General features: G+C 37.9%; 1 protein-coding gene across 4 annotated transcripts in view; it reads left to right on the forward strand.

Moving 5' to 3' along the window:
- Positions 1 to 3,421: 3,421 nt before the first annotated feature.
- Positions 3,422 to 25,460, forward strand: part of LOC124719947 — a 52,073-nt gene continuing 30,034 nt past the window's right edge. For all 4 annotated transcript variants that reach the window (XM_047245148.1, XM_047245147.1, XM_047245149.1 and 1 more), the window contains exons 1-2: positions 3,422 to 5,031; positions 21,487 to 21,595. In XM_047245148.1, the coding sequence (XP_047101104.1) occupies positions 3,454 to 4,839 (1,386 nt within the window). In that variant the 5' untranslated portion in view covers positions 3,422 to 3,453 and the 3' untranslated portion in view covers positions 4,840 to 5,031; positions 21,487 to 21,595. The remainder of the gene's footprint in view (positions 5,032 to 21,486; positions 21,596 to 25,460) is intronic.

A 25,460-nucleotide genomic window follows, 5' to 3' on the forward strand; every position in this document is an offset into this window, starting at 1 on the left:
CGTTTGTTTACGAGTATGATCTCTTGCTTTCATAGATTGCCTATACATACCATTTTGTCTATAGGCATGTGTAGTGGTTAATAAAAAGGAAAAAAGAGAAGAGAAGAAAAAAGGTTGAAAATGTGGGAAGAAATGGTGAATAAAAAGGAATAGGGTTTTAAAATCGTTAATGACCGTGAAAAAGGGAAAGAATTAAATGCAAATCGGACTTCGTATTACAGAAAAGTTATCGGACTTCGTGATTCGGAAAAGCTATTGTTGGGGTGGTCCTTGTGGCGTTTTTGAGCAAAAGTCAAACCAATTTCCACTACAAAAATTATTTGAAAAAAAAAACAGAGAATAATAAAGCGTGATTAACAGGGGGAAATGGTGTAGATAAGAGTTCATCCTTTACCATGTTAACATGTCTTCTTTCGTGCAGCGTCCAGGTCTTCAAAAATCTTCTACTTCGTTTCTGTGTGAAAAGTAGTAGCTGCTCCGAAATCTTGCAATCGTCAAGGAATCACTAATTTATACAAATCAAAATCGTCTTGAGATTAAATGCAATGTATTTTATGTTGCTGCTTCCATCCTCTGAATTTCATACAAATTTCCACAATACATCTGCACATCAATGAGTTGTTTTTCGTCTTAATCAGTCCAAGACTAGCTAACAAGTTTTTACGTCTGCATTAAGCTTCCGCTCTCGAGAGACAAAAGACGGATAGAAAACAGAAAGAGTTACAATTTTAGCATCTTCATTTTCATATATATTTTCTCTGCCGTCGTGCGCTCATACAGCTGTGACGGTATAATTTATATCTGAGGGAACGAGTGTAGCGCGGCGAAATTCAAAGTCACCCTACATATGACGTCATTTCTCAATCGGACACTAGAATTTTTCCCGATTCCGAACTTTCTGATGACGTCATGAAGCAATTCCTTGCAGCCCACAAGTCGTACACCATTTTATGCACTGTGAAATCTATTATGCTCTTTACATTCAGTTGTTATGGTTTAACATAGGGAAATTCCGCAGGAATTTGTAAAGTATATCTATGAGAAATTCTGATGTGTTATTTGGGAGAAAGAATCTGTACTGTACAGAACATACATTGTTAAAGTACTGCAGTTAGTTCATTAAATTCCAATAAACATGCATCATCAACTGTTATGGTGAGGGAATTGATCATACTTATTATTATTATTTATTATAAGTACATTAAGCTTTCAGGAATATACTGGTTAAATTGGTGGTAGCAGACACGGATGGCGACGAACCTGCACTCACATAGCAAAGATCTCAAACACAGTCACCAGAAGGACATTCATTATTCCACATGAACACTGTCTTTAGCATAAACAGAGAGCACAGTTCTCCAACAAAAATTTTTGATCACCTGAGCAATGACATAAAATGTCTGACAACGAGCAAAGTAAAATTTGAAAACACACTGAAAAAGTTTCTCCTTGACAGCTCCTTTTACTCCGTGGAAGAATTTCTATTACTGTATTATGTAAAAGGTGGCAGATAGGAATTACAAACTCATATATCTATAACTTTTTTTCCTTTTTGTAATGTATATTAAAAATAAAAGAGCGTAATGCATGATGTCTACAGTGACTATTGTAGCAGAATATTGTCACACGATCTTTCACACAATCCAAAGAAATTGTGGTCATATGTATGGGCTGTTAGTGGCACCGAAGTCTGTGTCCAGTCCCTGGCGAATGAGAGGGTAGCAAAGCAAAAGCTGAAATTCCTAACTTCGTTTTCAATTGTTCCTTTACAAAGAAACCTAACCAACCTAAGGACATCACACACATTCATGCCCGAGGCAGGATTCGAACCTGCGACCGTAGCGGTCGCTCGGCTCCAGACTGTAGCACCTAGTACCGCACGGCCACTCTGGCCGGCCCCATATTTAATCCTCGCACCACTGAAAAGATGAATGAAATAAGTATTAGTGTCAATGGTGTTGAGAAATAGCTGAAGCCGTTTAAACTGAACACAGCTGCAGGGGCCCAAGGAATCCATACTAGATTCCATAGCAAAACTATGGCCGAGTTAGCCCCCACTTCTAACTATAAGCTATTGTACATCCATCAAACAAAAAACATGCCCAGTAGATGGAAGAAAGCACAGATCACACTTGTCTATAAGAAGGGTGGTAGAAGCTATCCACAAAACTAACGTCCAATATCCTTGACATCGATTTGTTGTATAATCTTACAACATATTCTGAACTCAAGTATAATGAGGTATCTTGAACGGAATGACGTCATCCATGGCAACCAGGGTGAATTCCGAAAACATCAATAATGTTAGACGTAGGAGTAACTTCAGCTGTGCCCCAGCGGAGTGTGTTGGGCCCCTTGCTGTTCATGTTGTGTATTAATGACCTCGCAGTCAATATTTATAGTAAAGTCAGGCTTTTTGCAGATGACGCAATTATCTGTAATGAAGTAGTATCTGAGAGAAACTGCATAAATATTCATTTAGATCTTGATAAGCTTTCAACATGGTGCAGAGATTGGTAACTTGTGTTCAGAAATGTAAAATTTTGCAGTTCACAAAACGAAAGAACGTAGTTTTTTATGACTATAATATCAATGAGTCACTGTTGGAATCGTCCAACTCATACAACTACCTGGGTGTAACACTTTGTAGGGATATGAAATGGAATGATCACATAGGTTCAGTTGTAGTTAAAGCATGTAGTAGGCTCCGATTTATTGGTAGACTACTGGGTGAGGGCAATCAGTCTACTAAAGAGATTGCTTACGTATCACTCATGCAACCCATCCTAGAATATGGCTGAATTATGTGGGACCCATACCATCTGCCATGCATCTCATGGTGGTTCGCAAAGTGCAGATGTAAATGTAGGCTTATAAATGTTCAGAATGCAACCATATGTACAAGTTAATTTGCGATGTTAATGTAAAACGACTATTCCAAAACATTTCGATCTATCGTGCAAAACTAACTAACTACATATAATTACTAACTAACTACTGGTAACATAAAACTGGTCCACTTGACAACGCGGTACACTTCGCGCAAGCATAACCACACCAGCAGATATTTCTAACCTAAACATATCAAGAAGATCATTCAGAGACACGAAAGTAATTCTCGCGTCCACAACAACAGCAATATTATGCGCTTAAACGCGTTTTTATGACACATTTAAGAATGGGGACGGGGAGATAATAAACCGTTTATCTACTCTCCTTTGGCAAAACAATATCGCAGTTTTAAAACAAATTATAAAATTCATTCATAAATGGAACCTTAGTGTGTAAAATCACCAGAACACTGAGAGCTGGCTGTACGGCTTCAGGCCAAATCCGACAATAAATTAATAAATAAATATTGAATTTTCTCTGTCCATAGATGTATAGCCTAGAATCTTTGACGTTAGCCCTGCACGTAACGTTTCTGTATTGTTATTTTCTGGTGGCTTGGTTATGATTGCAATGGATGTTAAATGTGAAGTTGGTTCTAGCGATGGCAATTGCTGTTACACGGATTCTTCGTCATCCAGTGAACTCAACGAGGATAATGACCGTAGGGACCAAGGAGTTGAGATAACTAAAGGGACTCTTAATTCGATTTTAGACGATAATTCACGTACGTTTGAATTTCTAAGAAGTTTTGGTGTTCTTGCTGATAAGTACATATGTGCTACATGCCGAAAGCCAATGTCCTGTACTAAGGTTCCACCAAAAAGAAGTAGGGATCAGCTTATGTGGCGATGCCGAAAACACAACGTGTGGAGGTCCGTCCGCAAAGGGACATGGTTTGAAAGTGCGAGGCTTACCATGAGAGCTATAGTTTTGATGACGTACTGTTTCTGTATGCGTAAGTCTGTGTTGTCGACAAGTCGCATTGCAGGATTGAGCGACAGAAGTGCCCTCGACTGGTTTCTGTCGTGTAGGGAAATTTGTTCAGCGTTACTGAAGAGAAGAGGAAAGATAGGAGGCCCAGGTGTTGTGGTTGAGATGGACGAATTGCCTTTTAGGCGTGTTAAATATGATTTGGGAAAGTGGATGGCAGAAGTCTGGGTTTGGGGAGCGGTCGTTTGTGGGAAAGAACATGGGCAGCTGGTTTTGAAAATGGTTGAGAAGAGAAATGCGAGGACTTTGCAATGTCTTCTCGAAGAACATATCGAGGACGGGACTGTTATATGTTCAGATAAGTGGAAGAGTTATGAGGATGAAGGGGAAGTGAATCTTGAGACTTTTGCAGCTGATCACAATTATCAGTTTCGCAATAAATTGATTGGTACTATGGAGCAACATTGGGAGGGCATACAGAGAGTTGTGGGGAGAGGGAAGAGAAGGCTCGGTAGTTTGCAGGGCCATTTGGACGAATATGTTTGGAGGGAGAGCGTGTTTGGACAGGGGTGTGTGTTTCATTCTTTCATGCGAGGTGTGGGAACGCTTTACGTACCGTGTGTAGAGGACCCTACACCGGCACTGCAGGACTCTAGGCGTGTAGCAGAACACTCTAAGCCAGCAGCTGGAGTGCTAATACCTGTAGCAGTAAAGCGAGAACCTTCGCTGTCAGCAACTGTTCTATCCTCTCCATTAGCAGCTGGAGACGCATCGCCAGCAGCAGTAAAGCGAGAGCCTTCACTGTCACCAGATGAATTCGAAGAGCTGACACCAGTAGCAGTAAAAGAAGAACCTTCGCTGTCAGCAGCAGGTCCATCCTCACCAGTAGAAGCTGCAGTGAACGTTACAGTGCAGCCAAAGGAGAGGCCTACGAGGCACAGGAAACGTGTGGTACGCGAGGATTTTTGGTATCCCACCTCGTTTAAGGACTTTTGTGATGCGGAGTTAGAGGATTAGGACAAGGTTTTGGTGTAATGTTCCTTTATTTTCGGTTCATCTGCCAGGTGTGACGTATCTGGCAAAACACTTTAGAAATGGTCATTTTGAAACTTTGTCTGTATGGAGGCATTTTGTGTGATGGCCCTTTGCTCATTTGCACTGTCAGTTTATCCTCGTGACATTCGAGTGAAGACTATTTGTAACTTTGTGGTAAGTATTCTGGAGTTTACCCTTCCATTTACATTATTGATTTAGCATCATTTGCTGCACTGCAAAATGTAACAAATATGCCATGTTATGTTGTGAGTACAAGAAGTAACTGTGAAATATCAGCATTATTTTAGGAAAGATTGCCGTCTTGCTATTTTATGGTACATCACTTCAAAAACACAGGGACTAAAAAAATGTTTTCGAATACATCGTACACTTATTATCCTGTCAGGGTTTTTCTTTTCTGGTAGATATCTTTAGTTAATCAGAACCATCTTCTGTATATCATATTCTTGATATGCGTCGAGGTATGGAATGTGTCAAATAAATCAAAGATTGAAACCTAATTGTCCTCAATATTGGGCTACTTGGTGCTCGTGTTTACCTGTCTGCATTCCAGAATCTTGTTAAGATATTGGAGCCATTGATCAGAAACAATTTCACTCGACATTTGAATTTGCTTCTGGTTTCCTTTAGACTTTTTTATATCTTTGTATAGGAGACTTATATGTTCTTTATTTCACATTTTTCTCTGCTGAAGGTAGGTTTGCTGGTGGAAATGGTAGCTTATTGTTCCTTGTAGTATTGTGTGCATGAATTACTCTTAAATTACAGTGAATTATTGATATCAGGTTTGAACAGTGAGCAAATCCGCCATGAGGCAATGGTTAATATTTCCAGTTGCTTACACAGATCTTTTCCTAAGTGAGGAGTCACCCCACGAGTCATCCTGTAGAACATCATCAGCAAATGAAAATCTGAAAGAAATGTTAACTGCATCCTTCCGCATCAACCTTAGCATTGGAGCCATCCACTTCAAATCAACTTAATATTTGCACCTCATAGTCTTAAATATTTGATTTTTCATTCATTGAATGTAGGTCTACCTAAAGAGTTGGTAGACAAAATGTGGTATTCTTCGATACAGCCATCATTGGGCTTTCAAACATCCAGAAAATAAAAACTACTCATTTTTCTGAGTAGTGTGAAATGAAATTGGTAACTTCAAAAGATCTGATGCTAAACAGGTGACATTGTAAAGGTCTTGGTTTAAGCTTTAATGTAATATGTAGAACAGTTAATGCTGTAACATTTGCTTGATTTTAGTAAAATTTAAAAAAATATATACATTTCAGAAAGTAATTAAATGCCCCTTTTGCTTAAAAGGTGTAATATTTTTCATAAATGTGTTTTCAGGCAGTAGTTTAAATGTCCTGATGGGAAGAGAACAGAGTCTTAAACTATACTGTTAAGGTTATTGTATTATATAAAAGAAATACTGATTTTAGTTAGAAATCAGTACTTTTCTTCAAAAACCAAACAGCGGTATTTAGGTTTTTAAAGTTGATTTACCTATTTATTAATCCTATAGTGAAACTGTTATGGTAGTTAAGTAATAAAAGCTACCTGAAATAATGAACGTGATTTGCATTTTTGTAGTAAGCAAGTTGTACACGAATTATTTCTGACAATAAAATAAAAAGGCTGCACAAAGCAATCACTTGGATGGTGTTACCTGTAGTCTCACTTGCACGACCTCTTCTATTTAGACATCTTTTTATTAGAATAAGTGATTAATGGTCTAAACAGACGCTTCCAGCAGGTATCGTGGGCTTAACCTTTGTTTGGATTCAGTCAGCTGGCACCGCTGAGATTTCGGGCTTGGAAAAAGTTAAAATAAAATACAAAGCAGCAAGGTTCTTGGAAGAACATTGATATAGAAATCCTCGGGCTGAGAATCATTTCAGACAATGCAGATAATCACCCACTATCTCTACTGCTCAAGGGTTTATTTCATTTAAAACCACCCAAAATAAAGAAATCTCATTGCCATCATATCACAGATGGGCCATTCCATGTCAGTTAAACCAATTTAAGAAAATGTTCCAGCTGACAGTCTCAGATTTGGCTGAAATGTAGCACACCAATGCTACCAAGTGTGGAACACTCGTGTCCAAAATTTTAAGTTCCCCTGCTAATTAGTTCCAGAATTATGGCTCGTGAAAGAAGGTGGCATGACCCGGAAATTGCAACCTGCATCTGGCAATCTATCTTCAGACCCAACTTCAGGTCTTAATAACTTTGGAACTATTCCGCACAGTCCAGTGAAATTTTTACAACCCACTAGCATCCACTTAGAGAACACACTCTATGAATCAAAACACTAACAACATATTTCTGAGGGAAAATAAAAAATTCCAAAATATAATTAAAAAATGTAATATGTTAAAAGGTACATATTCTAGGTGCCCTCTGTGCCAAATATAAATCACTCAAAAAGGGTATTTTTTTGGTGAGCTTAATGTGGCCTAAACACACACAGCACTCATCTTGCCCATACCAGTCACACAAACAGAGTTACAAGCACACGAAAATATAAAAATTTGAAAAATTACCTGAAAAACATGGATTTTCTAAGTGTGATAGCACAGAAGGGACAAATGATATCCAAGCCAAATTTCAAACACTGCATAAGTAGACCATAATATAATATGTGGCAAAATTTCAACTTGTTATTGCAAGGAATTTATGTACAACAAAAGCTGACAGAGATTTTTTTGGTTACGTTTCTTTTAACACGATTTAGCAAGTAATAGTGATGATGGAGACAGCTTGTTTCAGATAAAGCTGCAGCAATTGTTGGGAACCATTAGGCAACAGAAAGTTAAACAATGGTAGTTTTCAGGGACAGAATGAGTCATTGTTAGGCAGGAACAACAAAGGAAACGAGCAACAATTACAGGTTACTCATATTTTTAAGATTCTAGTTCAGACTGGTCAGTACTGTTGTGCAAGATTTGTTGCTATAGAGATCCAGAACACATCCTGTGGGCACAAGAAGTACAGTTCCAGGAAACTTTAGTGTTTATCATCATATGAAAGTTTTTCTGGTAAGTATTCTTTCCTACGAAGAAGTTGTTTTGATCCATTTCGGATTCATAAGAAGACAGTGAAGTGTAGCCTCAGAGAAATTGATATAAAATCAGTATTGAAAGTGAATCAGTGCCTGGGACTTAACATGAAACCAGGACAAAAGTTATGTTCCAGGTGTGTTACACTGCTAAAAAATGAAGAATATTCTGAAAATTCACATTAGAGTGACGAAGAGTATCAGCCACCTACCACCACAGTGGATGAGCAGTTAAATACTTCAGTGACTGCTCTCAGTTTGTCTCCCATGAAGAGACACAAAGTTGGGAAAAGAGACGGGCCCAGCTATGGTAGAAGAAAACTACAAGAAGCTCAAATGGAATTAAAACACAAAATAGCTGACACACTAGTGGTGGAAGAGGAAGAACTATCTGCTCCAAAGGAACAGAAATCGTGCCAGAAACGCTCTGATTTGGACAAAATTGTGCATGATTTGAAAGAAAAATGTGCCATATCCACATGCCAGAAAAGAGTTGCTATTCTTACCCTTGCACCTTCCAGCTGGTCTATTGACTTCACAGCAAAGGAATTCAATGTTTCTACATATATGGTAAAGCGAGCTAGGAAAATAAAAGCAACCCAAGGAGTGCTTCCACAACTTCAGCAGGCTCAGGGTAAGCAATTGAGTTTCTTATAAACAATGGACACACATGCATCACACAAGTCTTGAAACAAAGCAGAGTACAGTGGAAGATTTTGTTGAAATGTGTTGTCAAAAAATGGACATACTGACCACACACAGCTTCACAGCAACAGCACAATCGGCTTATCTCCAGTTTTGTAAGGATAATTTGAAACGAGATGAAATTTGGTAATACTAGACTTCTCTGAAAATTATGCATTTATAGTTCAAGATGCCATCCAAGGATATCATTGGGAGAAAAGTCAAGCAACTCTCCAGCTATTTGCGATTTATTATAGAGGTGAATCAGGTGATGTGTCTGTCATGAACCTGTTCGTTTTTAGTGACTGTTTAATTTGTGATGCCATTGCAGTTCATGCCCACATTCGCACTGTCATGGCATATGTGAAAAACAAGCTGCCTCACATACATTTTGCAAAATACTTCAGTGATGGAGCAGCTAGTCAGTACAAAAAATCAAAAATTTATTCATGCATTACCATGATTTTCAGATTCACGCAGAATGGAAATTTTATGCAACAAGTCATGGTATTGGTGCTACCATTAAGTGCGTGGCACCACGAGCTAGTTTGCAGCACTCTACAGAAGGTCACATTCTAACACCTCTTCAATTATTTACCTGGGTACAGAAAAATATATCTCTGGCATTCTATGTTTCAAAAGATGAGTTGAAATCAGTTGAAGAGTTGCTAAAAAGCAGACTAGAACACATTAAAACTGTTGCATCACTTCTCTCCAGCGGACTCTGAAATGTGCACATGAGCAGACTGTCCGGTTATAACTATAGGTTCATGCACAACATGTGTCTTCACCGTGTGTCTGACTCAGGTTTCAGAAGCAAAAGCAACAACTTACAACCAGGTTGCTATGTTATTGCTGTTTATGATGACAAATGGTACTTAAGATGTGTTGCTGAGTGCTGTGAAGCAGAAGGTGATGTATTTGTGAACTTCGTGGCACCAGCAAGATTATTCCATTGGCCATGTTTGGCAGACAGGTGTTGAATTCCTATTGAACATATTCTTAAGACAGTTCCAGTTCCTACCACAGTGTCAGGAAGACAGTACAATTTGCCACTCAATGTACAGAGTACAGTAGCTAAAGTGTGGGAGAATTTCTGTTCAAAGCATAATCGACTGGTTTTTACCAGTTAAGATGCAGTGAACATTAATGATAGGTTGTGTTAATCTGTCTATATAATGTTGCTTAGTGATTAAACAGTTGTGGGAGAGGATAAGAAGATGCAGAACAGTTTACGGTATGTTTTTACAAAATTGCGTTGTGGAACAATGGCCACATCAACAAATAACACCTGTCAGCTTCCATTGTACACAAATGTCTTGCGATAACATGCTGAAATTTGGAGATATATATCATTATGGTCTACTTATGAAGTGTGTGAAATTTGGCTTGGATACCACTTGTCTCTTTTGTGCACCACACTTCGAAAATCCATGTTTTTCAGGTAATTTTTCAAATTTTTGTATTTTCGTGTGCATGTAACTCAGTTTTTGTGACTGATATGGGCATTATGAGATCTGTATGCGTTTAGGCCACATTATAAGCTTACCACAAAAAATTTATACCCTTTTTGAGTGAATTATATTTGGCATAGAGAGCACCTACAATATGTACGTTTTAATGTATTTCATTTTTTAATCACATTTTGGAATTTTTATTTTCCCTCAGAAATATGTTGTTGGTGTTTTGATTCATGGAGTGTGTTCTCTAAATGGATGTTACTGGGTTGTAAAATTTTCACTGGACTGTGCGGAATAGTTCCAAAGTTATTAAGACCTGAAGTTGGATCTGAAGATAGATTGCCAGATGCAGGTTGCAATTTCCGGGTCACACCACCTTCTTTCACAAGTCATAATTCTGGAACTAATTGGCAGGGGAAACTAATACTTTGTACATGGTAGAATTAGTGTACTGAATTTCAGTCAAATCTGAGACTATGAGCTGGAGCCCCTGGTTGAATTGACATGGAATGATCCAGATATTTGTGAAAATTTGGTGTAAGGAAGTACATAAATAGAAAGTGATAAATAATTTTTTCAGATTTTATAGATCAAAATTGTAGTAAGTGGGCCATTTTGAAATGTCTAGCATTTTCTCCATCTGGCATCAGTACAAAAGGTAGGTTGAAAGTTTTTAACTACTATAACTCCCTTATTTATAAATTAGTTTTATTCAAATTGGTGTCATTAGAAAGATGAAAGGACCAACTATATCACTAAACTATAAAAATGCTGCAACTGTGCATATAAATATGTGCAAATCTGTAATTAAAATCATTTTTCAATTTTTTTTACAAACATCATTAAGTTCTTTTGTCAAAATTACAAGTGTCGCCATTTTAAATTTTGCCTCAAAGAATTCCTATTGTCATACATTTCAACATAAGAAAAATCAGAAGGGTGTTTGTTCTGTTTAATCATTTAAAACAGAAAGAAGATAAATAATAATATACACATTTCATTTTGTGACTCTTACCTAGTGGCCACAAATGATGATCACATTCATAAAATTTTAAAAAGCATTCATTCTTTCAAACAAGTTTTCAATGGACAATATTATGTCTGATTCAAAAGTATATAAACGACCAGTACTTGTGCTTGCACTAGGAGCAGGCAACGTCATTATAATGTTTTCATAAGGTATCCAGCAAACATCAGTGTGAAGTGGCCATGAATAACTTGAGGAAGGGCCACTTGGACTCATGATCTTGACTTTACCATTAGTGTATTCTTCACTTATCTCTAGAAATTTTCCAAGCCACCACTGGTTGTCGTAGATAGCTGCGACAAATGTTTCTTCTTTAATAGTGTTAGAGGCAGTGTTTTGAATTCCAAGAGGAACTTCAATGAATTTAGTAGGTGAGGAGTCAAGCAGTATATTGCTCCCTCCTACGTATATCTCGTGAAGAGACGACGAGGATAAAATCAGAGAGATTAGAGTTCACACAGAGGCATACTGACAATCTGTCTTTCCACGAACAATACGAGACTGGAATAGAAGGGAGAACCGATAGAGGTACACAAAGTACCTTCCGCCACACACCGTCAGGTGGCTTGCGGAGTATGGATGTAGATGTAGATGATGAAACATGCTTTATCAGCAACTTGTTTTCATTCAGTGGTTTGAAAACATGATTCATTCTTGTCCCAGGAATGGTAGAACCAGTCTCACATCATTTTTGTAACATGTTTGTGAACTTTATCTCCTCTGTTGTAACAAAATGTGACTGTCATGTGGACGCTGTAAACTTGCTCTTGTTGCTAAACGTTTAATAGTACCACCAACTCCATCACATGCATTTTTGCCATGACTAGTGGCAAAAAAATTTCATTCTGCAGTTACTCCATGATCTTGTTTGTGATGGCACAAATTAAAAAAAAGTTCTTAATGTTTTTGTATTGTGCAGAACTGCCATCACTGAAGTACATAACATGCTGGATAGGTGGTAATTGTTCCAATACATATGTGAGAGCAGTTTTCTGGAAAACATAGAATGTGTTTGTATCATGCTGCAAACAGTCACTTATACAACACTTAATGCAGTCATCTGTTTTTAAGTACACCACAAAAGGATGAAGGGTGACTTGAATGTTCTGCCAGTGAAATCCTTGTGTAGCATCCTGAAGTAAACAGGTATAGTTCTCTGCAAAATCCACTACAATGATGCATGTAGTATCAGGGAGGGTTACTTTGCTCGATTTGAAGTAGTGACTCTGAGATTTTGATACATAACGATGTTTTGTTAAGTTTTGAAGTTTTTGCACGATATACTCAACAAATTCGTCAGTCGTCTTCATTAGTGTCTCCATTGTAGGTCGATCAGTTTGCACCCGTTGTTTGAATACAACATTTCCACAATCTTGTAAGGACTCCAGCTCACTGTCCATATTCGTCAGGCCACCGAGAACTGCACACAAGATTCTGTAGAAGTACAGTGTACGGTTCTTCCACATGTGCAGCATGCATTAACAGTTTTACCTTTTGGTGATAGGTGCATACACATATGTTCTGCATTCCACGACGGTATACAGTAACACATTCTTTTGGTCTAAGTTCACAAAATTTAGTAAAACCAATTTTATCTTCAGGATATTTTTCTCTGAAAGCTAAGTATACATCTTTCAGATTATGTAAAATTAGTCTTTTTGTCTTATACACTCTCTTGCCATTTTCTTAAGGGACAGACAGGCAGTCTTTTTTATTAGCAGAAATGCGACTTATATCATCTTCACAGTGAAAATTCTGGACATGTTTTTCCACATCCTTACCTATTCTGTTTCCCACTTTATAACTCCCTTTCGACGAAATGTGATCTTCTTTTAGCAATACCCTCGATTTCTTTACCATTTATTCGCTAGTGTTAAAAAACATTTGAATTTTTTTTACTCCGTGAAGCTGGTGCTAAGGTAATTATTTGTAGTTTTTCTTTAACAAAACTTCTGCTGAATTTCTCTTTAAGTTTTTGCATTAAAATATTACAGTTATTACACTGCAGTTTAATTTGCACATAGAAAAAAATAACCAGTAGACATTTGCTATTTTGAGTGGATTGAAAATGACAAATGATTAGGAGCTGTCACACATAGTATCTGCAAATGAAGGCACCTGGAATCCATACATACAATAGTTTAATTTTCACTACCAAAATGATATACTTTTCAATAACAATGAAACAGTTTTGTTTTATTCTAATGAAGATCATTGGTTACTACTTGGTGATTGGTTTGAGAAAAACAAGCTCATAGTTAACACAAAGAAAACCACTTACCTAAACTTCCACCTAAGATCAAATAAAATTATGCCTGATATGAAATTACACGGTTCCCAAATATCCCCAAATACAGAAACAAGATTTCTAGGCCTATGGATTCAGGATTATCTAAAATGGCAAACACACATTAGTAAAACTAATAGTAAGCTAAACCAAGTGTGCTATGCCCTACGAATCCTCGCATACTGCACAAGCCCAGAAACTGTTCACGCAGCCTACTGTGCACAATTCCCCAGTGTAATGCAGTATCGTATTATATTCTGGGGAGACTCTACACATAGTCCAAACATTCTCCTCCCCCAAAAGAGAGCTCTATAAGAATGATGAACAAGACAAAGCCGACTGATAACTGCAGACCTCTCTTCCAAAAGTTGCTCATTCTACCCCTTGGCAGCCTATATATACTAGAACTATGCAGATTTGTAAAAAGTAATATTAGAAAATTTAATAAAAATGTAAATGTCCATGACTATGGTAGTAGACAGAAAATGAAACTCCATGTTAAAGAAATGCGCATCTCTGCCTTTAAAAAAAATCTCCCTTCAACAAAGGCATTAAAATATACAATAGCCTGCCATCAGAAATAAAAAACAGTAAGTCCCTGACTGTATTTAATAAAAATTTAAAATCATTCCTACTTCATCATTGCTTCTACAGTGCAAGCGAATTTCTACTCCACATGGGTGGAAAGAAACATGAAACAAATTGCAGCAAAGAGTTTTGTAAAGAGTAAAACATTAATGGAAGTATGTGCAAAAATCTTGCATCTGTATCATCTGCTACTAAGCAGATTAAGTGCAGAAAGAATATCCAACCTCGTACTGTTGTGTGTATGTATTAGAGGAATACAGCACTTAAATACAAATGTGTAAATGAGTATGTAATTTGTGTTTTCATAAATTTGTGTGTTCATAACTTCTCAGAAAATATGTTTGTGTAAACTTTTGGCATATTACTTCATGCCAGCAAATTATCATAAGGTCCAACATCAAATGTATGCATGTGCATCAACATGTGCATGTCATGTACAGTATTGATTCAGATTCGGTCGGGCGCACAGTTTTAATCTGCCAGGAAGTTTCATATCAGCGCACACTCCGCTGCAGAGTGAAAATCTCATTCTGGAATAAATAAACAGCTCAGTCTGTACATTCAGCACTGCCAGTTTCTTCAGACACATTTTTCACTGGAACTTGTAGCACTTCTGATGCTGTTTGCTGGAATTTCAAAGCTAAGTGACGAGACTTGGATCGAATGTATTCTGTATATCTGTCTTGTGCTCTCTTGGTAATCTTAAATGGTGAAATCTCATGTAATTCACAACTTTCATTAAGTTTCTGAAAAGCTGTAGATGGATCTGGTGTATATTCTTGATCTTCAACTTCACATTCATCCATACCTGGAAGGTTATCCCCCATAGGAGATAAAATGTCCTTATGGGATGTTATGCACAGCTTGGTACCTGGGATAAGTCCAAGGGTTTTATATTTCCTTGCCTTGGTTAAAGAAATGGGTTTCAAAGATTTCTTAGCAGTCTAGCTTCTTAAAAGGGTCACCGCAAATGCTTTGTCTGTCTTTAAATGTTCCCAAATGGAGCTTTTGTGAGAAGAAAAAACACTTGCAATATTTTAGGTGCATCTTAGCTTCAATAATTCAATATCAGCTTGATTCAGGCTTGACATATCTATTAAATCAAGCTCTTTACTACTGAACTGGATGGTTTGAAACTTTTTCTTGTTCTATAATTAGTCAAGAATATACTATGAACAATCTGTAAGGGGGAAAAGAAAGAGTTAATGACCACTTCATTAAGTGATCTCTGATATTCACATTATGGAACAACTTTGTATTACAGTCGGACCCTTCAGTATGTAAAACCACTCAATATAATATTCTAAAAACCCTCAACTTGATAGTGTGACATATTTTACGACAATCAGATGCTACTATAGGAGTGTAGTAAGATTCATAATACATAAAACCTCCTGTTGTGGAATTGAATTATGTTTATTGTAAGTGGTTTTATTTATTTTATTTGAATTAGTGTATATAAGTAATACATTTTACATAAATAAAGAAAATATTTTTTGTTTAAATTCTGTGAAAATATGTAAAATACTTATAACCCTAAAAATGTAGTATTTATCAATACTTAACACCCTTTAAAATGAAATACCTTAAAAATTAACTTTCAACTGTCAATAACAAAAGCAATTACAAAAATAATTGTTGTTGTTGTTGTGGTCTTCAGTCCTGAGACTGGTTTGATGCAGCTCTCCATGCTACTCTATCCTGTGCAAGCTTCTTCATCTCCCAGTACCTACTGCAACCTAACATCCTTCTAAATCTGCTTAGTGTATTCATCTCTTGGTCTCCCTCTACGATTTTTACCCTCCACGCCGCCCTCCAATACTAGATTGGTGATCCCTTGATGCCTCAGAACATGTCCTACCAACCAATCCCTTCTTCTAGTCAAGCTGTGCCACAAACTCCTCTTCTCTCCAATCCTACTCAATACCTCCTCATTAGTTATATGATCTACACATCTAATCTTCAGCGTTCTTCTGTAGCACCACATTTCGAAAACTTCTATTCTCTTCTTGTCCAAACTATTTATTGCCCATGTTTCACTTCCATACATGGCTACACTCCATACAAATACTTTCAGAAACGACTTCCTGACACTTAAATCTATACTCGATGTTAACAAATTTCTCTTCTTCAGAAACGCTTTCCTTCCCATTGCCAGTCTGCATTTTATATCCTCTCTACTTCGACTATCATTAGTTGTTTTACTCCCTAAATAGCAAAACTCCTTTACTACTTTAAGTGTCCCATTTCCTAATCTAATTCCCTCAGCATCACCCGATTTAATTTGACTACATTCCATTATCCTCGTTTTGCTTTTGTTGATGCTCTTCTTATATCCTCCTTTCAAGACACTGTCCATTCCGTTCAGCTGCTCTTCCAAGTCCTTTGCTGTCTCTGACAGAATTACAATGTCATCAGCGAACCTCAAAGTTTTTATTTCTTCTTCATGGATTTTAATACTTACTCTGAATTTTTTTTTTGTTTCCTTCACTGCTTGCTCAATATACAGATTGAATAACATCAGGGATAGGCTACAACCCTGTCTCACTCCCTTCCCAACCAGTGCTTCTCTTTCATGCCCCTTGACTCTTTATAACTGCCATCTGGTTTCTGTACAAATTGTAAATAGCCTTTCGCTCCCTGTATTTTACCCCTGCCACCTTTAGAATTTGAAAGAAAGCATTCCAGTCAACATTGTCAAAAGCTTTCTCTAAGTCCACAAATGCTAGAAATGTAGGTTTGCCTTTCCTTATTCCATTTTCTAAGATAAGTCGTAGGGTCAGTATTGCCTCACGTGTCCCAACATTTCTACGGAATCCAAACTGATCTTCCCCGAGGTGAGCTTCTACCAGTTTTTCCATTCGTCTGCAGAGAATACGCGTTAGTATTTTGCATCCGTGACTTATTAAACTGATAGTTCGGTAATTTTCATGTCTGTCAGCACCTGCTTTCTTTGGCATTGGAATTATTACATTCTTCTTGAAGTCTGAGGGTATTTCGCCTGTCTCATACATATTGCTCACCAGATGGTAGAGTTTTGTCAGGACTGGGTCTCCCAAGGCTGTCAGTAGTTCTAATGGAATGTTGTCTACTCCCGGGGCCTTGTTTCGGCTCAGGTCTTCCAGTGCTCCATCAAACTCTTCACGCAGTATCGTATCTCCCATTTCATCTTCATCTACATCCTCTTCCATTTCCATAATATTGTCCTCAAGTACATTGCCCTTGTATAGACCCTCTATATACTCCCTTCACCTTTCTGCTTTCCCTTCTTTGCTTAGAACTGGGTTTCTATCAAAGCTTTTGATATTCGTACAAGTGGTTCTCTTTTCTCCAAAGGTCTCTTTAATTCGTGTCTATCTTGGCCACAATAATGCGTTCATTATGCTGCTTGTAGTAGCTTACCCGCACTCCTATCTTTTTATTCATTATTAAACCTACTCCTTCATTACCCCTATTTGCTTTTGTATTTATAACCCTGTATTCCCCTGACCAAAAGTCTTGTTCCTCCTGCCAGCAAACTTCACTAATTCCTGCTATATCTAACTTTAACCTATCCATTTCCCTTTTTAAATTTTCTAACCTACCTGCTCGATTAAGGGATCTGACATTCCACGCTCCAATCCGTAGAACGCCAGTTTTCTTTCTCCTGATAACGACGTCCTCCTGAGTAGTCCCTGCCCCGAGGTCCGAATGGGGGACTATTTTAGCTCCGGAATATTTTACCCAAGAGGACGCCACCATCATTTAACCATACAGTAAAGCTGCGTGCCCTCGCGAAAAATTACGGCCGTAGTTTCCCCTTGGTTTCAGCCATTCGCAGTACCAGCACAGCAAGGCTGTTTTGGTTAGTGTTACAAGGCCAGATCAGTCAATCATCCAGACTGTTGCCCCTACAACTACTGAAAAGGCTGCTGCCCCTCTTCAAGAACCATGCGTTTGTCTGGCCTCCCAACAGATACCTCTCTGTTGTGGTTGCACCTACGGTACGGCTATCTGTATCGCTGAGGCACGCAAGCCTCCCCACCAATGGCAAGGTCCATGGTTCTTAATAATTATTTATTTATTAATTGGTTATAATTGTTGAAATTGAGTGGATTAATGATTGGTTTGAAGGTAATATATATTTCAAGTATATAAATTACATTTAATAAATAAATATGTAAATCTTGATTCTTTTTTTTTAAAATTTATAATTAAGTGGATTGTATCATATAGTGAATAAATAATAATTTAAAGTGTAATAACTAATTATAAAAAACCTTCAAAATGGAGTTATAAATATAACAAAATTTTAATGTAATGTATTTTTAAATGTGAATTATCGTAAATCATAATATAATTTTGTATGAAACAAAATTATTTATTATTAATAAATAAAAATAATATTTATATTAATATGTCATTATTTCTAATGATAATTGATATAAAAAACACGTGAAAAAACTTTAAATAAAATTTGTGATCTTTTTTCACTCATAATATTTGACGAATAAAATTCACTAAAACAACTGATAACAAGCCACAGTTAAACAAAGCATATACTTCAACAACCGTTTGTGGGTTATAATGTAACAGGGTGGTCTAGCGTCACTTCATAAAAATTATACAACATCAGAGAGCACTGTAATACGTTGAAAAAATGCAACCCATTTCGCTTACGGAAGTTAAATTAAGTGTTCCCGGTTATACGTTTCTGCGCAACTATGCATGGATTGGACGAGTTCTTTCTCTTTTTAATTTCAGTCATTCCTTTTTACTATCTCATATTGAGGGCCTCTATTTCCGGAACGTTATCATATTGAGGGGTTCAACTGTACTTTCAAATAAATTACCAGACAGAATGGCTGCTTATGTAAGAAGCACAAAATCAAGACAAAAAAGTCCTTCAGATACATAAAGTGCACACACACACAAAAACGTGACACATACAGCCTGTGTTGCGTGTGAGTGTTGCTGCTAGACTGAATTTTTCATTGTTGTTTCATATATTGTTGATTAGCTATTTGAAGCAATTAATTGTTACAGCATTATTGAAAAAGTTTAAGATCTAACAGTAGAGGACAAACACCCTTCTGATTTTTTTTATTTTGGAAAGTATGGCAGTAGGAATTATTTGAAACAAAAATTGAAATGTTGAAACCTGATTCTGCTGAAAAAAAATTCCTGAAATTTGCAAAAAAAATTGGTTAGAAATTACATTAATTACAAATTGTCAAACATTTGTTGCTTAGACACAGCACGTAAATAATTTTTATATTATAGCTCTATTCTTTTACTTTCCAATGACATCAAATTGAATAAATTGATTCATAAATAAAAGTTATAGTTGTAACAAACTTACAAGGTACTTCGTTTCTCAACGCTAGGTGGTAGAAGGGGACCATATTTCAAAATAGTCTCCTAATTACAATTTTTGTCAAAAAATTCCTGAAAAAATATTTTAACTGAAGCTCATTATGTATATTATGAATATAATAGAGGGAAACATTCCACGTGGGAAAAATATATATATAAAAAACAAAGATGATGTGACTTACCGAATGAAAGTGCTGGCAGGTCGATAGACACACAAACAAACACAAACATACACACGAAATTCTAGCTTTCGCAACAAACAGTTGCTTCATCAGGAAAGAGGGAAGGAGAGGGAAAGACGAAAGGATGTGGGTTTTAAGGGAGAGGGTAAGGGTAAGGGTTAGACACGGTCTCCCTTAAAACCCACATCCTTTTGTCTTTCCCTCTCCTTCCCTCTTTCCTGATGAAGCAACCGTTTGTTGCGAAAGCTTGAATTTCGTGTGTATGTTTGTGTTTGTTTGTGTGTCTGTCGACCTGCCAGCACTTTCATTCGGTAAGTCACATCATCTTTGTTTTTTTATATATATCATTATGTACATTATAATGGAAGGAAACATTCCACGTGGAAAAATTATATATAAAAACAAAGATGAGGTGACTTACCGAACAAAGGCACTGGCAGGTCGATAGACACACAAACAAACACTCGCACACACGCACATATCCATGGATGGATATGTGCGTGTGTGCGAGTGTATACCTGTCCCTTTTTCCCCCTAAGGTAAGTCTTTCCGCTCCCGGGATTGGAATGACTCCTTACCCTCTCCCTTAAAACCCACTTCCTTTCGTCTTCCCCTCTCCTTCCCTCTTTCCTGATGAGGCAACAGTTTGTTGCGAAAGCTTGAATTTTGTGTGTATGTTTGTGTTTGTTTGTGTGTCTATCGACCTGCCAGCGCTTTTGTCCGGTAAGTCACCTCATCTTTGTTTTTATATATCATTATGTACATTCTTACACAAAATTTTCAGAAAAATCTGTGGCATAAGGGCAGTGGCCACTGGGTGATTACACATGAAAATACCCCAGGGCAATTGTCACAAATCCAGCAGCAGAACTCTTCTTTTCGTATTCTGTTATTCTCCCTATATACGTGTAAGGTTCTCAGCATTGCTTTGCTGCACCTTAAATTTCTCTACATATTTATGAAGATATTCCTTCTCTCCTTGCAGTAGCAAGTGAAATCTATTAGTTATGCTAAATCTCAAAGTTGCTAACAATTTTTTTTTCTTTTTCATTTCTTCCCGGAAGCCCTTCTCATCCCCCCATTCTTGACTGTCATAATTCAGCGGTTTTGTGTTCTACCTGTGTGGTACAAAAACTGCTCCTCCTGTTTGACCTCCCTGGAATAATCTACAGTTCTGTGGAAGAGTCTTATTGTACAGCCCAGTGTCTACCTGACTGTAACCACTGAAACAAAACCACATTAAAGCACTCTCAACTTAACACACCCATTATTAATGTCCGTACTTGACACATACGTCTAACCTTCCTTGGGAAAATTGAAACAGTAGATTAAATTTAAATAAAAACAGTAGGTAGTGAAATACAAAACTGTATGATTTACAGATATTTCCCACATATGAAATTAAACTTAGAAATACATCTGTTAGCACAAGAAGAAATAATACACTTGTTACATGATTTTACTATAATTATCCCAACACTAACAACTTCACTAATGTAACTATACTTAAATTATGTTTATTCAGTGAGCAGTACTTTTAAGTTGTTTGAAATCTAGTATTTATTTTTGAAATTCACAACATTATGTTAACATAAGCTGCTATTAATCTGAGCCTCAGTTAAACCGTGTTTGTATTCATTCACTACATAATCTGTGGATATCGTATTCCACTGAGCGTCATTTTTCTGTTATATTGGGGTGCTCTTCTATGTGATTATTGGGTTTAACATTATGTGGTATATGAGGAACGGCTTCTTTGTTTTTAAAAGTCTGTTCATCTGAAAGTTCATAGTTTTTTGATTGTACTGTGGAGGAGAGGGTAGGTGTATTTCAAAAACCACAATACAAGAAGTACAGATATTTTCCATTTTTTCAGTACAACTCAAATATGTGGCAACCGTTTATAAATGGTTATTGGAAATTACTGTAACATAACATCGTATTAATTTTTTATGTTTCAGGTCTGTGAACTTCACTTTTAACCGAAAGTGTAAGGAAGATAGAATGCCAGCTGTAATAGCTGATCAAGAAATGATGCAGCTTCCTCATCGAGATCTAGATTTGAAACAGGTACGCCATTTTTCAGTTCTCGATTGTGATTCTAGCAGTGAGTAGAATAACCTGCAGATTGTAGCGGAATTGGTCAATTCTGTCGTATTTCAATTTCCATCTCAAATGCTTTGCCGATCCCTGAAATGTACTAGAGTATTCCGAGAGAATTGAAATTTTTAAAAGCACCCTAAAAACTATAATATCGAGTACTAATGCTCGTGCGAGCCCTCGCGCGTGACGTGAACTCGAAAGTGCCTGTGTGATCGAACTCGGTCAGTAGCGCGCAGTACGACATTTTGTTTGAAATAAACTGACAGCCTCCCCAGAATAAAATTTTACAGTATATAGCATCGTTAGGCCGCAGAAATGGTATATTTAGCAGTTTCAGTTTCTTAGTAAATTGTCACCATTTGATCTGTTTGAGAAGAAAGCAGAGGGGAGGGGTCAGTAAAATACTGGGAAACCAAATTACGAAAACAAACTTCCGCACGCACAGCTACCCACACTCGAATACATTACACAGTAATATGTCAAATTGAAACCGAACGGTCGGGAGGGGTGCCGAGGTTTTACACGCGTCAGCTTGCCGATTGTCGGAACTGAAGGTTGGTGTCGACTACATAATAGTGAAATGAAGTGTCGTGTGGTGAGGGCCTCGTGTCGGGTAGACTGGTCACCCGGAGCAGGTCTTTTTAGTTGACGCCCCTCCCGCAAAACACGTGTCGACGAGGACGGTAGAGTAATAGAGACGGCACGACACCCGGTCCCCGAGTGGAGAAAATCTCCGACCCGGCCCGGAATAAAATCCGGGCCCCTCGTACGGCAATCTGCCGCACCGACTACTCAGCTGTGGATTAGAAAGTAGCTAACTTTCGTATCACAAATATAAGGTTAAATCCTCACAGCTTAAAGTCGATTGTGAGATACGGCCATCTCAGAGTTAAAAACTAACAGAACTACTATGGGAGGTGAGCCAGACGTACACTAGAAGTGCATCAGACGGCACCTGTCTACACGCGAAATCCGCGGATTGCGAACTGGTCACCGACCTACACTGGGCGTCCGGTACGAAATTGAGGTACTGTCAGATGTGTCGAAGTTAACTGTTTTACAAACTTCGACTTAATTATTTCTGAAATTAGTAAAAGCAAAAGACAGATCGATACTCGCCGTAAAGGTGGCACGTCGACTTGCAGACGGGTGCTACAAAAAGACACTTTTGCGTCAGCTTTCGACCGGCGCCTCCTTCGGAAAAGGAAACACGGACACGTTCGTTCCCACGAGCGAGTACACCCCACACGCACCTGACCGCCACCTGTGGCAGCTCGGACTGTCGTGTAGGACAGAAGCGGCAGTCCGGAGGGGGCGGGACTGCTGTGGCTGTCAGCGATGCGGAGCTCTGCCCACTCTGCTCTCCTCCCCTGCACCCACACCATCTACTCGTATCCTGCCGTCCCTCCCCTGCCCACTGCCGATGGCTGCTTCCATTCTGCGTGACAGCCGCATTCCGGTCTGAGCTGCCACAGGCAGTGGTCGTGTGCGCGGGAGGTGTACTCGCTCGTGGGAACGAATGTGTCTGTGTTTCCTTTTCCGAAGAAGACTGTGGCCGAAAGCTGATACGTAAGTCGCTTTTCGTCGCGCCAGTCTCCAACTCGGCGTGTCATTTTTACGGTGAGTAGCAGTCTATTCTTTTCCTTATAATCTTGACATTCCAAACTAGTTTCTGTTGTTTGAAATCGATAAAGTTAATGTAGTGTTTTTTGTTCCACAGTGTGAGTATTAAACTGTAGTAATAAACTTTATGATATTTATAATCTTTCACTGTAACAGATCAGGATATTAAGGAAAATAAAAATACATTGACAAACTTCACCCAACCTCACGATGAAGTTGACCGATTCTCTGTTATGTGATAGTTGTAGATTGTTTATCACTCTAGGATGACTTTAATTGTTCTGGATCTGGTATAGTAATTAAATTTTAATACTAATTTCACAGTAACTTACAAAGAAAGTTTTAAGACAAAATAGTATGAGCAGAAATTTACATTATGAAATTTCGAAGAAAAACCACCACTAAAAACTGTCTGACAACCTCGTGTTTTACCGTGATGACTACAAATCCTGTTTTTGGCCCTCCTCTTGGAATTTTATTTTCTCGGCTAACCTCATTAATGCTTATCTTTCCGATAAAAAATATCTACAACAGTCAGTTCTTAAATATCCAGGCTATATTTCTTCAACAATTCACCCAGTTTACATTTATTGTTGTTGTTGTTATGGTCCTCAGTCCTGAGACTGGTTTGATGCAGCTCTCTATCCTACTCTTTTCCGTGCAAGCTGCTTCATCTCCCGGTACCTACTGCAGCCTCCATCCATCTGAATCTGCTTGGTCTCCCTCTACGATTTTTACCCTCCACGCTGCCCTCCAGTACTAAATTGGTGATCCCTTGATGCCTCAGAACATGTCCTACCAACCGATTCCTTCTTCTAGTCAAGTTGTGCCACACATTTCTCTTCTCCCCAATTCCATTCAATACCTACTCATTAGTTATGTGATCTACCCATCTAATCTTCAGCATTCTTCTGTAGCACCACATTTCGAAAACTTCTATTCTCTTCTTGTCTAAACTATTTATCGTCCATGTTTCACCTCCGTACATAGCTACACTCCATACAAATACTTTCAGAAACGACTTCCTGACTCTTAAATGTATGCTCAATGTTAACAAATTTCTCTTCTTCAGAAACGCTTTCCTTGCCATTGTCAGTCTACATTTTATATCCTCTCTACTTCGACCATCATCAGTTATTTTACTCCCCAAATAGCAAAATTCCTTTACTACTTTAAGTTCCTCATTTCCTAATCTAATCCCATCAGCATCACCCGACTTAATTCGACTACATTGCATTATCCTCGTTTTGCTTTTGTTGATGTTCATCTTATATCCTCCTTTCAAGACACTGTCCATTCCGTTCAGCTGCTCTTCCAAGTCCTTTGCTGTCTCTGACAGAATTACAATATCATCAGCGAACCTCAAACTTTTTATTTCTTCTCCATGGATTTTAATACTTACTCCGAATTTTTCTTTTGTTTCCTTCACTGCTTGCTCAATATACAGATTGAATAACATCGGGGATAGGCTACAACCCTGTCTCACTCCCTTCCCAACCAGTGCTTCTCTTTCATGCCCCTTGACTCTTTATAACTGCCATCTGCTTTCTATTCAAATTGTAAATAGCCTTTCGCTCCCTGTATTTTACCCCTGCCACCTTCAGAATTTGAAAGAGAGTATTTCAGTCAACATTGTCAAAAGCTTTCTCTAAGTCTACAAATGCCAGAAATGTAGGTTCACTTTTCTGTAATCAATCTTCTAAGATAAGTTGTAGGGTCAGTATTGCCTCATGTATTCCAATATTTCTACGGAATCCAAACTGATCTTCCCCTAAGTCTTCTTCTACCACCTTTTCCATTCGTCTGTAAAGAATTCGCGTTAGTATTTTGCAGCCGTGACTTATTAAACTGATAGTTCGGTAATTTTCACATCTGTCAACACCTGCTTTCTTCGGGATTGAAATTATTGTATTCTTTGAAATCGGAGGGTATTTGGCCTGTCTCGTACATCTTGCTCACCAGATGGTAGAGTTTTGTCAGGGGTGGCTCTCCCAAGGCTTTCAGTAGTTCTAATGGAATGTTGTCTACTCCTGGGGCTTTGTTTTAACTTAGGTCTTTCAGTGCTCTGTCAAACTCTTCACACAGAATCGTATCTCCCATTTCATCTTCATCTAAATTTTCTTCCATTTCCATAATATTGTCTTCAAGTATATCACCCTTGTATAGACCCTCTATATACTCTTTCCACATTTCTGCTTTTCCTTCTTTG

Source organism: Schistocerca piceifrons, chromosome 11 (genome assembly GCF_021461385.2).
Source record: "Schistocerca piceifrons isolate TAMUIC-IGC-003096 chromosome 11, iqSchPice1.1, whole genome shotgun sequence".
Classification (NCBI taxonomy): domain Eukaryota; kingdom Metazoa; phylum Arthropoda; class Insecta; order Orthoptera; family Acrididae; genus Schistocerca; species Schistocerca piceifrons.